Below are 16,648 nucleotides of genomic sequence, written 5' to 3'. Positions count from 1 at the left end.
GTTTCACTAGTCTACATTGACTTAAATTGATTCAACCTGTGAATGAAATGTAGTTCCAGAATATAAAGTAAGAGGCTTCGAGTTGTTTTGTCAATCATTCAAGATTCGTTTGATCTTAAAAGTTAGTTTATTTATGTTTCTTTAAAAAATAGTTTTCTTATATTACAGATAGAATATAAAATATGTTTCGTTATTAAATATATATTTTCTCTCTCTCTCGTTTTTTACAAGTTTCTTTTAGACAACATCTTCACAATTAGGTATAAATCTTTCAAAATACATTGATTGGGCAGCATTCGATTATTTTAAAATTTGTAGATTAACAAATATCATTCAATTAATGTTTAAAAATTGAGATTTTGTCTTCTATTCGTTTGTTCCTAACAAGTTGCTAGTCTTCACAGTCCATTGAGTTTTGATTTCTTCTCACATTTTCCGATAACGGCACGATATCCTGCATGGGAAAAATCAGATTTTATTAATAAGCACATACATTAAAAATTAGTATAAATGACTTACATTCAAATTCAAGGATGATTGTAGCTTCAGTTGATGCATATTAGATATTGTCGGCGTGAGAGAAATGTTACTTCCGAATGGCGATAACGGTACATTTCGTTTTCGGGACGGTGTCTTATTAAAAGAAAATGCTCGTCCGACCTAATTGAATGATTATATACTGAAAAGTTAGAATTTATTCTTTAATTAAATTAAATTGTTACTCACTTTAAGCTTTGTACGCGTCGCAAGTCTAAAAGCTTTCGATAAAGTTCCTAAATTTACTTCTGATGTATCAATATTTACTTCATCACTCGTCACAGTTACCCGGAACTCATTCTAGATAGAAATAGACAGATTAATAATGGATAATGAATATAAATAAGGAAGTGACTTACAGAGTCTGCTTTACATGCATTTTCAGCCATTTGCTTGCAAAAGTTTTTAATATACATTGTCTTTTCAATTTCTTCGTCAGCTATATTAAAAGCACAAATTTTGTCTTTACTTGAATCATGGATATTAGCACTGCTGCGATACGAGAGTGCAAATGCTCTCATACTATCAGATATATCAGCTACCGTTCGAATTAATGATAATGGAATAAGTTTAATATGCTTGTATGGTTTTGGACCGTTATGCTTTCCAGTGTATGTGCTGTTTGGAGATTTGGACAGATTATTTGCCTTTGATCGTTTCTTACAGATTTCCAACGTATCAGAGAACAAGAATAATATCAAATGATCACCACGTCCACTAAGAATATCAGAAGCTTCAAGTTCAATGACTTCACATTTTGAAATGAGTGAGCGATGAGAAGACACAAGCATAGGTGGACATCCTTCAATATCGTTGAAAATATCAAACATTTGCTTCTGACTTTCTGTTCTTCTCTTGTCTTCATTAATATATGTCATTACTTCCTTAATTGATGTAAGTGCTTCAACGAGTGACGAATGATCAGGATTGGTCTTCGGTGTATGCTTAAGAATATCATTCAAAAGCAAACTAATACTTGGCAATCGTTGAACTGGACGGATCATAAGTTCTTGTAATGTTTGACGACCACATTCAGGCTTTGATTGATTAATTTTCAAAAATGCTTGGAAGCGCGGCTTATTTTGTGCACATTGAATTACAGTTGCCTTCATTTGTTCGAAGAAATTGATGTAAGGTGGATATGCCTTCAGCAAACGATCACGATTCTCCATTAATATCTCCCCAATTAAACATTCTTCTGTCCAATTTGAATTAATCTGTTGGATTCTCGTGAGCATCTTTTTATGAATCTCATAAATTGGATAAAAGTTGCCAAAGATTGATTTCAGTTCCGATTTGTTCAATAACTCAGCATGATCTGGATTTTCATCTGCCATTTTTTCCAGCGGAGTCTTGAACAAGTTCATGATCGTCTCCAATATACCCACATAATTTGATTCTGTATGATAGAAATCCATGAAATGGTTCCTTCTCATCGAATATTTCTTGCATGATTGTTCTGTGGATATATTTTCATTTAATTTTCCACAATCACTCTTGTCAGGACTTGCTGTGTAATCAATTAAGCTATCTGATAAAATTCCAGCATCAGATGTCGATGATTTTCGTTTGCCAGCGCTGCCTGGCGTACTCTCTAATACAACCCTCGATAAGCGTTTACGCTTCCTCTGAACTTTCGAGCTACTATTAATAAGTGAATCACGCCGTTCTGAACAATGTTCATCTTTAATACTTTTCATATACTGGAATTTAAAAATAACATTCAATTTTAAGTTTCATTTTGCAATGGAAAGCCATAAAAATAAAATAATCTTCTTACATCTTTAAACAGAAAATCATCCTCAGGTGCATATCCTATAAATACGAAAATGCAAATAAAATAGAAACAAGAAAATGTTAATGAAAGTGGTTGAAAATGTTACAACATAAGTGTTCACGACGCACTTTTATGGACGTAATTGAAATTATGTTTCGATTTTAACGGCCTTTGAAATTCAAAAATTTAACGTCTTTAAATAATTCACATTTTGAAGTTCAAAAATTGAACAACACTGAATTTTAAATAAATAATGACAGTTGTTCAGCCAGTCAAAACGAAAGCATAATTTCTTATAGACCATAAAAATGCAGCATAAAAAACTCATTAGCATAAATTCTTAAAGAAATGCAAATCTACCTTCAGCAATACGTGTCCAAAACCATTCTGCCTTTAAGACAAAAAACTTTGTATCTTCCATGCATTTCCCTTGTTCATCGTCAACTACCTGAAAATAGAACAAAGAAAAAGAAACGATATAGAAATAAGGAATTTCTCCAACAAATAAAGAATATTACTAACTTATGGCAGTAATTTTAGACTCAAAATAAACCTTCCCACAAGCTAGTAATCCAATCACCATGAATGAAGCAATTTTAGGTAAAAAAAAATTAGTGCAAGTTTATAAATTATGCATTACATTATGTGTTTTTATCTATTACTGACTAATAAATGACGGTGACATAATTATAGTTAAGTTCACATGATGAAGACAGAATGATATAAAGTTGCATTAATTTTGATTAATTTATCTAGGTATGAGAATGAAAATTACCGTATTCTTCTCGGTCATATCGTATGCAAAATTTTTATCTTTTGGAATTTGAAAGTCTGATAGAAATCTTGGTGTTTTAGGCTCAGCCAACATTTGTCCTTTTTCTGGTGTCTTCATAATATGACCTGATACTGAATTATTCATAAAATAAGAACTTTTTGACTCATTAGCTGTATCAGTTCCAAAATGAAATGATCGATCTTTCTTGAGACTTTTTGGAGTGTCGTGATCTCTTTTCATCATTCGTGAAGCTTTATCTCGCATGCGACGGAATTTATCCTTAATTGGCTTCGTGATGGTCTCATTAAATGTACTTTCCATGCTTATCATTGAAGCTGATGCAGAAATATCTTGATCAACAGAATTTCTACGTGATTTTCCAAACATATTGTTGATTGGAGTCTTCATGATTCCAAAACTTAAACTTTTACGTAAATTTTTAGTCAGTGATGCTGTTCTCATTAATTTAGGTTTTTTAGTCGATAATGAAATAGATGTTGAGTCAATTGATATATTATCAAAAGTATCTTCTTCAATCCTTTGACGTTTTGAAGCCGTCCTTTCGGCATTCTCGCGAATTGATTCTTTTGGAATCGGCGAGATTTGTGTCAGATTTGAAAATTCTTTATTCTGTTCCTTCTTCAATATCACTCCATCTTTCTTATTAATTTGAAATTCAGTCTCATCTAGTTCCTTACAATCTGATAAATGATGTGATTTAGTATTTTCATCTTCTTCGTGTAAAGTTGGCAAGTCATTAATAGTCTCATTTATTGTCTGCTGATTCAATTGCTTTCCGACGCAATCGGTATCGTCCAATAAGCTACTGTCTAAACTTTCATTACCACATTCATTTGTGAAAATTGGACAGTCAGCAATAATCTGAAAATGTTAAAGTTAAGCGGTGCAGAATGACGAAAAAACACATAATAAATGGTTAGAATTAGGACATGAGAGGATGCAATATGAAGGATGTTAGTAATAAAAGTAAATTTTAGTAAGGTGTAGAACATATGAAGATTTTTTTAGCCATAAACTACTTCTTCGCAGTGATTTCTTCTTAAAACGCTTGTCTAGTTGGAAGAGTTACTTACTTTATGTGTACATGTTTCATCGTCACTTGTTGTTTCAACTCCGTTGTATGATCGTAATAAATTTGACATGTTTACTCTCTCATGTTCTGGAAATCCAATAAAGGCAACTCGACAATTCTCAAAGATTTTTAATCGATGATCAATTGAAAATTTCTCATTCTTGGCAGAAAATCCTTCTTCATGACGTTTTTTCCAAGCATCCGAAACCCATGACGGTCTAACTACATTCAATCTAAATGTCAATGCATATCTGTATTTATCACCAAATGCTTGTGGACAAATCAAGTGAGTTGCTCGATGATTCATTTCCTTTCTAATTGAACCCCCCATAAAATGTATAAGATGAACTAGTTCCGTCTGTTATTAAACAAACAAAACATGTTAGTAAACAAAATTATTTAATTAAACATATTTTGGTATTACAAGCTCATCCCGTTTCCTGACGCCAGAAAATGCTGCCACAACTCCTTTCATACTATAGTTAAATACTGGCCTATTATGAGTTGGTAATTCACATCCATTTTTCTCACATTCAACAAGTGCCAACGGACCTAATATCCTGAGTATCATAAATGTCAACTTTAGTAATGATATAAAGACTTAATGATAAGCAGTTAACTTACTTATGCTTTGTTTTTGAGATTGTTTCGAAAATTGGTCCTTCAAAGTCCTCTAAAATAAAGTAAGTGACTACTTCTTTGTCTGTTAAATATTCTACTCCAGTTTCAGATGAAATAACCGGCACATTGAAAGATTCAGCCACTTTCTTAATGTTTTCATCACTAACTAATGATCCAACTAAACATATACGCTTCATTTGTTGTTCCTTAATGTCTAATATGTCATTAATTGCCTTATTAGAACCTAATTTTTGAGTTTCTGGAAGTCAATTGTTAAGGATCATTAAGTAAAGATCATTTATTTGCAATTATGGCCTTTTTATTAGCCAAAACGATAGAATAAAGTGCAAATTGAATAATTACCATTCTCCATGATAAAAATAATGTTGATAAATACACTAAAATACGCTTAATTATGTTAAATTTCTTAAATTAATATTTTATCCTTTTTGCAAAACGTTTCAAAAAAATTCCGTTAAACACATTCAAAAAACTAACGCATATTTTGCACAATACACTTTTACTCATTTAACTCAATTCATCTCTTATTTTTCGTATTTTCACAACATCCATCGATTTATTTAAACTCTATTCTTAGTAAATTTCCATTTTAATAATGATTAATGATTGCTTAAATTAATTTTTTTATGATTCTGCAAGAGTTTGTTTGAAATTATTATTTTTTTTGAACAAGTTGACATCGGTAATTGATTTTTTAAAATTTGAAAATGTCGTTATATCAACTTGACAACAAAAATTTTATGATTTGAATTTAAAAAAACCGTTGGTATATGTTTCGTGATTTGCACAATATTTATGCTGATTTAAGGTACTATTCTATTATAAGCAGTATAATAGATTAATTAATCTTATGATTTAGGGATAGTTTATTAAATTTTGAAGCCAGGATATCGAGATTAGGGTATATATTCAGCACATTGAGAGCAAAATCTTGAATATCATTCAGTTCCATACTAATTAAATTCCTTTAATTATAATTATCTCGGGAGCGAGAAACAAATTGATTAATAACCCTAACAGACTAGAGTATTCCATGTTTTATAACAGAGTGTGGTGTGTCTCATAATATTTGAAAATTTAAGTGAATAATAAATATTTTTATATATTTTTTAAATGCGCTTATAAAACGCATAGAATAATATAATTAACAGCTACATACATTAAGGAATGACGTGTTACAAGAATCATTTAATCTATATCTTTCAACTACGATTTCAACATGAGATATTTTCTATTATAGAGAAGAAAAACAATCTCCTTTCTATTCGGAGAGTAAACGATTGCAATAAATCGGTAAATTATATTAATCGTAATTTCATAAGCACTTAAGCATAAACTTCATATATTTAATTGCATGTGCTTCAATTTACTATTCATTTAACTGTTTTGAAAACTTTAATAAATTGACTTAGTATTATTTTGTTTGATATATTCAATATAATGAATGCGTAGTCACGAATTATTTAAAATATCTCATCGATTAAGCATGGCTTCAATTGCTGAAATTCATTGATAACATCTTGAAGTTAATGTCGTGCAATCGGTTCGAGACCTCCCTCATCCTCCATCTTTGTCAAAAATTTAATAACTCGATGAGACGGTTCCGTGTAGCGTGCCATATCAATTAAATCTAACAACTTTTTGATTCCGATAAATATCCTGTAATTGAACAAAATAAATGTTAAGTATGCATGTCATTTGCAGACTATTCAATGACTTACTTATATCCTTGTACTTTCTTGGAAATTGAATGAATCTCCTGTTTAGTAAAAACATCGGAATCTTCCAAAACAGACATTAAATGCTCTGGTGTTGATAAGTTAGAGACATGTAAGACGGATGTAAATGCAGAGAGAATTTCCATATCCTCGAGTACTTGACGACGACTGCTTGTACAAATGACCAATAATTTTCGTCCTTTTGGTGGTTGTTTCTTAAGAAGAACAAGCAATGCTTGAAGTGTGATATTTGAATAACGTGGACCAATTGGACCATAATCCAATAAACGTTCAATGTTGTCGACAACAATACAACTTAAAGTTGAACGATATGCATCATCGAAGATTTTACGGATTTGTAAGCATTTGGCGGATTCAGTGTATGCAACCATATCTTCTGGTGAGCAAACCTTTGTAAATGGAAAATCTGAGAGCTTGGCAATTTTGGCTGCTAAAGCACTCTTTCCAGAGTTTGGTGGACCTTCCAATAAAATTGAAATTAAACTTGATGTTTCTGAGGTTCGGACTTGTTCGGTATATAAAGCTCCATCTTCCAAAATTTGACTGACTGGAGATCCCCAATTAATGATACCTCTTTGTAAGAAGTTATCAAGCATTTCTGCAGCAGCTCCAAATGCTGGCTTGACATCATTTTCCAATGCATACAAGAAATCATCACGACTAACGAGAAGCTTTTCCATTGCTTCAGGATCAACTTCAACTTTCGATGCTGCCTTAATCAAACGATTCATAGCTGAAGATTGTGCTGCACGTACTAAACCTTCCAATTCAGCACCACTGAAATTCTTAGTGAGCGATGCCAATTCTACACAATCAACATCAGGATTAATCTTCTTAAATTCTCTCATACGTCTCGTATGAATGCCCAAAATTTGTACTCTTCCAGCTTCATTTGGCAAGCCAATTTCCATCTGAACCTCTAATCTACCAGGTCGCATCAAAGCTTCGTCAATCATGTCACGTCGATTTGTCATACCGATAACCAAAATATTATTTAATTGCTCAACACCGTCAATCTTAGCCAATAATTGATTCACAACCGTATCATGGACGCCAGAATTTCCAGCCACAGAACCTCGAGATTTACAAATAGCATCGATTTCGTCGAATATGATAATATGGAGACCGCTGTTTGGACCTAATCTCTTTTCTTCTTCCTCAGCATCGGCAAAAAGTCTACGAATATTTGCTTCACTCTCACCAACATATTTGTCCAAAATTTGTGGACCATTTACAATTTTCGGTTCTCTTGCATTCAACATATTACCAATCTGTCGTGCCATCAATGTTTTACCAGTACCTTAAAGGATCATCAGAATTTATTTAATTTATGTTTTCAACGGATTTTAAAGTTCAAAATTTAAATTTAATTTGAACTGATCACGTTTGAATGTTAAATGTACGTTAGAATCATACCTGGTGGTCCATAAAGTAATATGCCCTTAACGTGTTTACATCCGAGTTGTTCAATGACCTCAGGTGGAAAAACTCGAGATGCAAATGCACGTCGAAAGATTGCGTTGAATTCCTTGTCCAAACCACCTATAAAAATAATTATGAGCCATTAAATATTCATAAAAGTTAATGTCTGCATGCCATACCGATTCCCATCTTTCCAAAGTCCCAGTCTGGATTTATAATCGACTGTCTGACAACTTTTCTGCAAAACGTAATATAAAAAAATCAATAATTTCTTTTTATGATCCCATAAAGGTGATAAACACTAACCCTTTAGCCTTTCCGACTAAATTTAGTGCTGAGTTTTCACATTTCTCAAATTGGACGACAGCATTAGCAGTAAGTCGTCCGAAAGCTATCTTCTTTGGCTCGGCATTTTTGTTGTCACGGAATGCTGAAGCATCAATGGCTTCAATAGACTTGATACTCAATCCCAATAATTTCTTATCATTGAAACTGAATACCAATGGCTGACCAACCGTAACGGCAAGTCCAGCAAATTGCATAAGGAATTCCTTTGCCATTAAATCAGAATCATATGGCTCGGTGGTAGTTCTAAAAATAGATGACATTGGATTAATTGGGTTGTGTGATAAAAATCAATATATTGATTCTTACGTCTTCTTTTGAAGAAAGTCGACTTCTAAGACGACATTGCAGATGACATGTTCATTTCCAGACCCTTCAAAACGGAAAGGCTTGACATCAATTTCCTTTAATGAATAAAATTTACATCATTAAATGTATTGCTTTAAAATATTCATATGTATGATCTCACTTGATTGATTGACAGTGTAGCCCATTTTCGTTGAAGTAAGGAAAATCCAACAGAACGTGGTGGAACGTCTGGGCTTCGTTCAATTGCAAATATAAAATGCTGTCCAGGTCCAGTTGATACATCAATATAGTTTTCATTGCCACTGAAGTCAGTTGGATAGACGATTGCACGGTTTTTAAGTGACAACTCATCTGTTGGACATTTCGTTGCTTTCATTCGCTGTAAATATTATGCTTATCATGAATCATTCTTTTCTTAATTATGTTAGTAACTTACCACTGCCATTTTAAATGATTTTTATTGCGTATCCAGTTAAATAAAGTCTTGAGATCTTCAATTTTCTATTCTCTTGTCTTAAATTCCTTCTCTGCCTTTTATTATTGATTTTTTAGTCTATTGCATTTACCAGAAAACTTTAATCTACGTCTTAAGTGATTCCTTTCAATTGCTTTTTGTATCACTACTAATTTACAGTTCGTTCTAAGTCAATATTACCACTAAGTTTAATTAATCTTCTAATTGTTCATTAGTTTTACTAAATTTTTTCTGCTCGATGAAAAATCTTTAACAAATTTTCCACGAGCGACCTCTAGTGTGGAAAATATTCAGCTATTTAAAGTTATTTTGTACGTTAGTCAGTACTGTAATTAGTTCCATTTGATATCAATGTAAATTAATACTTTAATGTGATTTAATGAGGCGATAATGAATGTATTAATTTTTTACTGGATGTTTCTATAAAACTAGAACATTCCTGAACTTTGATTTCCTTCATGTCATACAGAAATTGTGTAACACTGTGAGCTTTTAAGTACCTAATTCCTCAAAGTTAATCAGCATTCCAAAGTTTAGCATCGAATGAATCATTTTTGCATCAGTCAATGTACTCTGTTGTAAATATATGACGTTATTTCATGACATAAATAAATACATGCAAGTTATGAGCAGCTGGAAAAAAGGAGATTAATTAACAAAGAAATCTAAGTTGGCAAAGTTTTTTTTTATTAAAAAATATACAAAAAACGATTCATTTTACAGTTTTATGTCTAAGTGAACTTATTCATATGATTGCAAATATAATTAAAAAAAATGTTTAGTGAACCCAACAGCAGAGGAAAGATAGAATGTCCCATTTAAAATTATTATCATAGTCATAGAGTAATTAATATATTGTTGTAAAAAACATCCTTTTTAAATTAAATTTGATTAACACTGTCCAATTCATCTAATGTGTCTTCACTGCCGCTTCCTGTAAGATCGCTGAGTTCATCTAAACACTTTTGGCGTTTTCTAACATTCCAATGTAAGCATTCAGCAAGAGAGTCGAACCAATCAGATATCTGATCTTGAGAGCAAATACTTGGTACTGGATAGATCGATGTTGTTACACGGAGACTACAATACACAAATAAATCGTCAGATTCAGAGGAATATAATTTTTATAAGCAAGCTTTACCTGTCACCGTGAAGTAATTCCTGACGATTCCTTCCGTCAAAAGACACCCAAGATGTATTTCGACTATCCGGAGAAATGGATATTTTCAATTCAACGCCTGCTGGCACAACAATTGGCCGGAAGCTGAGAGAATGAGGGCAAATTGGAGTAATCATGATCGCAGGTACACTTGGATGTACCATTGAGGCACCAGCTGCTAACGCATAAGCTGTACTTCCTGGAAATAACAATATAATGTGTTATAATATATTTGAGGAACTAATATTGAGCTAGAGCAGTGGTGGGCATACGGCACATGTCACATGCAACATTTTTTTGGTGCCACACTAGCGTCACAAAAGTTACCCATCACTGAACTTGAGACTTACCACTTGGGGATGAAACGATTAATCCATCGCCCTGTACGGATGTTATATGTCTTCCATCCAAAAACAAATCAATATTGCTTAAATAAGGTGATGGTCCACGATCAATAACAACCTAAAGTACACAATAGATTATGAGTATATTTACATTCATGTAAAGCGATAATTGTTTATGGATTTTAAGGCCAATTAAGGTAAACTCTTTCCTTAATTGCCTTTTTTTTCAAGATAAATAAGATTGATGAATATTTAAATTTACTTAATATTATAATATATAATATTGTCTACAGCAGGGGATTTTCTTTGAATGAAATTACCTCATTGAGCACGAGAATATTTGTTGACGGCAATGTATTGCTATTATTAATACTATTTACACCACTACTATCGCATTCAGCTAAATCGTTTCTATCAGATTCGTTTTTATGATCTTTGTAATTCTTTCTCACAATGATGCAACGTAATCGGCTGCGTAACGTTAACGCAGCATGTCCTTCAAGTACATTTGTTACTTGATCTTGGAAATTTTGAAATTGGAATGGAGTCAAAAATCCTAATGACCCTAAATGAAAAGCCATTACAGGAGGAACTGATTGTTGAAACAGTAGTGATGCATACAGTAATGTTCCATCGCCTCCCAAGCATATGATAAAGTCGATTCGATCTGTCAGATCGTCTCGTCCATCCCTAAAAATTAAGATCCTCTGTTAGTACACGGAAAGTAATCATAAATGAGGTTGAACTTACTTAAAAGTAACAAGCTTGTCTTTTATGTTCTGGAATTTTTTATCCTGAATTAAAAGAGGATCGTCAAGAACTGCCGATTCCACCCAAACGACCATATGCTTCTCTTTTATCAGCCAATCAACAAGTTGTACAAACGGCGATAACACTGTTGAATCTCTAACTTTCTTAATCACCAATACAGCTAGTGGTGGCTTATACCATGTTAATCGCTGACTGGCTGGATCCTAAAAGAAAATAATCGTGTCAAATATCGAATTTCCTATCCATTAATAACACACATACCTGAATTTGCATAACCATCGCTGAATTTTTCATTATACGTCCACATGGTCCGAACTGCTGAACCGGAGATGGAGCATTTAAGCTTCTCGTTCTCCTGTAGATAAATAGAGACATCAAATTATTACGTAAGCATCAACAATTTTTTGTGAATTAATTCATTTTCAAAATAAATAAATAAATAAACGGAAAACAACAGCCATGATGATTAATAAGAAATACGAACAGCCTTGGTGGATTTCTATCAACTTTATATGAACTTTCAATGTTAATATTTGGTGTGAGGAAGTGGTGATGCTGCACAATATTTCGTCTTTGATTCATTATTATAGCCTTTTACACCAAACTGCTCTATTTATTCTATTCCTATATATTTCTATATTTTTTGGAGATAACTATATACGCTTATCTCTTATCTCGAGTCTATATTGATAATATTTATTTTATTGAAAATTGATTTTTAAGCGTAATTTGAATCTGACAGCAAGAACGCTTTGTACTCTATGCCGATCACCGTTTCAAACTGCTTTAAAGTGATTCTATTTGAATCAAACAAATTTTATACATTTTGCTTGCAATTTTGCGTCAAGAAAAAAAGAGAATGTTTATGGAGCAGTTGCAGTCTGTATGCACACATATGATTCTTAATTTTACTTGTCTAAGGTTATTTGTCATGTTGCAGAATGACATCGAATATTTTTTTTACTAGACAGTTTTTTATCGCATTTTTAACATTGTTGACTCGTCATTACGGCTCTTTTTTTTCGTGGCTGCTTAGATTCAGATCTAATCTAAATTTGCGTGACTTGCAAATGAGAAAGTTAAAATTGCCACCGTTAAAAATCCGTTCAGTAATACAGTTCAATTCAGATGGGTTCATTTGATTGTTTAAAAAGCCGTTACTTTCTCACCTACAAAATCTGGTGGTTTTGTAAATTAGAAAGTCACTAATATAGTATACGATTTAACTATAGTGTAATAAAGTAAATTAGGCCAGTTAATTGATCAATCTTAATTAAAATTTCAATTTGTCGTTCAGTAATCTAGTTCAATTCATTTAAATTTGTTAATTTCAAATTCTCAAAAACCGTTAAAATTTGATGATCCAAAAACAAGTTTTCTTGAATTTCCAGAACTGAGCAGTTAGCATTGCGCCTTAGTCATTGACACAGTGAGTCTTTTAGGCACTTTACACTACTGATATATTAATAATTTTTTTCTCTGTCTATTTACCTTATATATTGATAATGTCTTGAAACAACTATACGTAAATCTTTATACTTTACAGATATACGTAAATTTTATTTAAAAATATATATAATATACGAATAAATTATGAAATAGTAAGCAGATTTTTACAAAATAGTATGTAATAATTACAAAACGAAAAATTGTAGTGTCTTGCAGTACAGCTTAATTGACAGTGATCGAAAGTTTTTAAAAGCGATATAGAAGTATAATTAAGTGAACTCTCCACATAGTTAGGGCATGTATAAATTTAAATTTAAAATTAAGTGAATAAATATTTTAATGACACTTTAAATTCCGAAATAGACAGCTTAACAGCACACTCCACAACTTTTTATTACTATTATTATTTTGATTTTTAATAAGAGCACGCACGAGTAGTAAGTACGTTAGGATTTTGATAAACTTACGGCCAGGTTCCCGACTTTCCACGATGTGGCATTAGACAATTGAAAAGATCGTCATTTAGTTCCGATGCTTTGGTATACAAATTATTATTATCATCATTATTTTTATTCCTATTCCTATCGATGCTACTTTGCTGTGAGAGTAACATTCTATTATAATGCCATGATAAGCCGTAAGACATCTCTTGATCCAATTTGTTTTTGTGTAATTTTGAGAGATCAATGTCGGAGCGGAATGCCATTTTGTATATTTCTTACGTATATATTTTTTTATTATTCGCTTTCGTTTTAGTCAAGAGCAGCACCAAATTAACACTGAACTATGGTCAACCTAATTATCACTAATGGATCTTAAGCAAAAAACGTGCCTTATTCCCTTGAAGATGTTTCACAAAATGTTAAGCGTTTCTATTAAATTTGCACTTTGGTTTGTTTCATTGGATTGTTAATGTCACACGAACTAAGCACATTGCGTGTCCTCTTTACTCTTTTTTAGACGTAAAAAAAACTATTTTGTAATATCATAAATTTATGCAAAACCTGTTGCATAACATAAACTCATGTCTTGTGTTGACAAACTTTATATATTAATTTTTTTTTTTTTGTTGTCAGGTAGCTTGTCTGCCTTAACGAGTATTCTATCACTTAACAACTGACTTAAATAAGCATTTATTATTTCACTTATATTTAATGTTAAAACGACGAAAATTATTATTTTTTTGCCAGGAAAACGAAACGATCTTTTAATTTGAAAAATCAATCATGGAGTTCCGGATTAATGCTTGATGGTATTCAAGGCTAAAATTGCCAATGGATTTTCCATAATAATATAATTCTCTCTTTTTTAGTGATCTACCAATCAAAAACTTTTAATTAGATACATCTCTTGCACAATATAGGTTTTTGCATTTAACATCGACATGCTGAGTCTCTTTTTGCGTAATATTAGTAACTTTTTTTTTATATTTCTGGCACAATAAAGTAAAGCTTTTATGTAGCACAAAAATCCGTATACACTTGTCGATAAACTTTCATTGTTTTTGATGATCGCACAACAGCAAGCAGCCAAAAAAAAAAATCTCTTATTTCTTTAACAAAGAAAACGCAAAGTGGCTGAGCTTAATTTAATGAACGTTTTGAATGAACAGTCGCGCGATCACTGAATAATGATTTTTTTTTCTTTCTTTTCCACCGTGTGTCAATATGGAATTTACTTTAAATTATAATACAGTAACCTGCCGTAGTTTTTTTTCTTCAAAAATGAAATTGATAATACACGCTTGCATGTTAAATATTTTATAAAGCTTCTCTCTTTCTCACACATACTGATTCTATATTTTATAATGATTCGTATAGTCATTAAGTAAATAAATGAGCAGACAATACGGAAATCATCTCGTCTGTATGACTAAGGCGCCTTTAATTGCTTTGTAAGTTAAGTATAAAGACTTTTTAAGCTTTTTAATAAAATGTTAAAATTTAACGGTTTTTGAAAATTTGAATAAACTGAACTGACTTGAGATGAACTACGTTTTACTGAACAGACTTTTAAGATCCAGTGATTAATTAATGTACAAATAAGCAGCCAGTCAAATGTAAACAGTCATGATAATGCTCACTATCAAATCTATGAGCTACATAACCAACACTAATTTCTGCTGTTATCATATTGGCTTACTCGTTAATCTCTCCCAAAAATATAACTTTGTTTCTTTCTCACCAAATATATTAATAATATACAGATTTCAGTACATCGCAAATACTCTCGGAATTCTTTCTTACATGACGTATCATGTCATTGTACTTAAAAACTATTAATTTCACATTTCCTTCAAATATTCATGACAGATTGAATGAATAGCTTTAATAATTTATATGTATTGATTCCGCTGTACTCACCAATCCTGTTCTAGCGGCGTAAGTTCTTCCTTTTCATTCATTTTTTCAAAAAACAAGGAATTAATCGACAAAAAACAATAATAATTAACTTTTCGAGGAATTAACAATCACAATTGAACTAGAATGAGCATTTTATAAATGCTCACTCATTAAAACTATTGAAATAAAGAGAAATTATCTCATTTGGAATCCTAATTCCTTTAATTTATTTAATTAATCATTAAGTAATATTCTATTATTATTAGAATAGGGGAACTTTCATTCATTTTGTCTCATAAATTTTCAAATTCAAAATTTGAACTTTTATTTGAATTTATTTTGACGGTTGAAATAAAGTAGCGCAACACATAACACATGCGATACATGTGATACAGAATATATAGTGCAAATACTATAAATGGACCAATCATATGACATCAATTGACACAATTTTAATATCAATACAGGTTTTAATGACAATTTACCTAAACATCCTCGCTCGTTCCTCGCTTGTAATATTTTTCCTGAGTGACGGCACTGTATCATTTTCAACAATAGTATGTGCAATTTTTATATTCTCCAGAAATGTCGTCTCCATAAATTAGCCTTTTAATTGTAATGATTATCTGACTTAAACTGGACTGTCTTTAAAATCTTTTTAAGTATTTTAATTAATTTTTTTGAGAAAAATATTTAAATTTAATTGGACTAAAAAGTGTCTCTTAAGCACATTCAATGACGGTCAAATAATTGATATTTTATTGACAGATTCGCGTTTTCTACGCTGTACGCTGTATCCACAGAAAGAATAGACAACGAACTAACTGAATGTACAACATATATTAAAAGAAAGAAAACAAAAACTACAGTATTTAAAAAGAAAAAAAAGATGTATTTTTTCACAATGTACTTTACTCTAAATCACGTTTTATGTACTGTACATGGGGGATATATCTATGTATGTGCGGGAATCAGATGAGAGACTTAAGGAGACTTTGAAAAAATTGATCATTGATTAATAATTATGTGCGTGGCTTAAGGCTTACTAGACTTAAACTTGAGAGAAATGTTACATTGTATTATTTATTGTTATTTAAATTTTCTCATTTTTTTGTCGTCGTTCCTATACATCGACTTATTGTGTTCGGATATAGGTAATTGATTTTTTTTTCATCTCATCCTCTCGAGAGATCATTAAAAAGAAATGCTAATCGAATGACTTTTACATTAATGGATGGAATTAACAATAGACCTAAATGAATGGATAAGACAATAGGATGTCTAAATATATTTTAACGACATAAATCCTGTTTTTTGATTCGCTAATGCGATAGTAATCGGTGAAATAATAATACCTTAAATGTCATTAGGTTGTATAAAGACGTTTGCATGTATGTTAAACTTGATTGTTAATCAAATTAATGAGTAATACGAAAAGTATTTAAATTTCCAGAGTTTAACGGCTTTCA

General features: G+C 31.5%; 3 protein-coding genes and 1 long non-coding RNA gene across 10 annotated transcripts; 1 reads left to right on the top strand and 3 right to left on the bottom strand.

The window, feature by feature from the left end:
- Positions 1 to 185: 185 nt before the first annotated feature.
- Positions 186 to 5,451, bottom strand: pbl (epithelial cell transforming 2 pebble). The gene is made up of 11 exons (XM_070653412.1): positions 5,167 to 5,451; positions 4,807 to 5,062; positions 4,607 to 4,742; positions 4,184 to 4,540; positions 3,090 to 3,971; positions 2,675 to 2,762; positions 2,318 to 2,352; positions 897 to 2,240; positions 727 to 837; positions 520 to 660; positions 186 to 454 (listed from the first exon to the last, which is right to left on the bottom strand). The coding sequence occupies exons 1-11, from the start codon at positions 5,174 to 5,176 to the stop codon at positions 392 to 394; spliced, it is 3,423 nt and encodes a 1,140-aa protein (XP_070509513.1). The 5' UTR covers positions 5,177 to 5,451; the 3' UTR covers positions 186 to 391.
- A 221-nt stretch (positions 5,452 to 5,672) lies between these two features.
- On the bottom strand, positions 5,673 to 9,381 carry LOC139100716 (vesicle-fusing ATPase 1-like). Its single transcript, XM_070653413.1, has 8 exons — positions 9,076 to 9,381; positions 8,800 to 9,018; positions 8,640 to 8,734; positions 8,292 to 8,576; positions 8,165 to 8,223; positions 7,980 to 8,105; positions 6,546 to 7,863; positions 5,673 to 6,483 (listed from the first exon to the last, which is right to left on the bottom strand). Exons 1-8 carry the CDS (start codon positions 9,082 to 9,084, stop codon positions 6,351 to 6,353), a joined length of 2,244 nt encoding a protein of 747 aa, XP_070509514.1. The 5' UTR covers positions 9,085 to 9,381; the 3' UTR covers positions 5,673 to 6,350.
- Positions 9,382 to 9,780: 399 nt separating this feature from the next.
- On the bottom strand, positions 9,781 to 15,977 carry LOC139100766 (NAD kinase-like). 6 transcript variants are annotated; one of them, XM_070653484.1, is made up of 7 exons: positions 15,665 to 15,977; positions 11,650 to 11,743; positions 11,368 to 11,591; positions 10,938 to 11,307; positions 10,624 to 10,735; positions 10,256 to 10,472; positions 9,781 to 10,194 (listed from the first exon to the last, which is right to left on the bottom strand). In XM_070653484.1, the coding sequence occupies exons 1-7, from the start codon at positions 15,775 to 15,777 to the stop codon at positions 9,996 to 9,998; spliced, it is 1,329 nt and encodes a 442-aa protein (XP_070509585.1). In that variant the 5' UTR covers positions 15,778 to 15,977; the 3' UTR covers positions 9,781 to 9,995. The 6 variants fall into 6 exon arrangements, with proteins under 6 accessions (XP_070509585.1, XP_070509588.1, XP_070509584.1 ...); XM_070653487.1 differs by lacking the exon at positions 15,665 to 15,977 and adding an exon at positions 15,201 to 15,415; XM_070653483.1 differs by lacking the exon at positions 15,665 to 15,977 and adding an exon at positions 13,305 to 14,582.
- Positions 13,064 to 14,307, top strand: LOC139100767 (uncharacterized). Of its 2 annotated transcripts, none has more exons than XR_011545466.1 (2): positions 13,064 to 13,376; positions 13,594 to 14,307. It is a non-coding gene; the product is annotated as an uncharacterized lncRNA (long non-coding RNA). The 2 variants fall into 2 exon arrangements; XR_011545465.1 differs by having other exon boundaries at positions 13,064 to 13,474.
- Positions 15,978 to 16,648: the final 671 nt, after the last annotated feature.

This window comes from Chironomus tepperi, unplaced genomic scaffold (assembly GCF_022539635.2).
Source record: "Chironomus tepperi strain 1889 unplaced genomic scaffold, CSIRO-AGI_Ctep_v1 contig_68, whole genome shotgun sequence".
Taxonomy (NCBI): domain Eukaryota; kingdom Metazoa; phylum Arthropoda; class Insecta; order Diptera; family Chironomidae; genus Chironomus; species Chironomus tepperi.
Note: the sequence above shows the minus strand (reverse complement) of the source record. Positions and strands in the feature narration are given on the sequence as shown.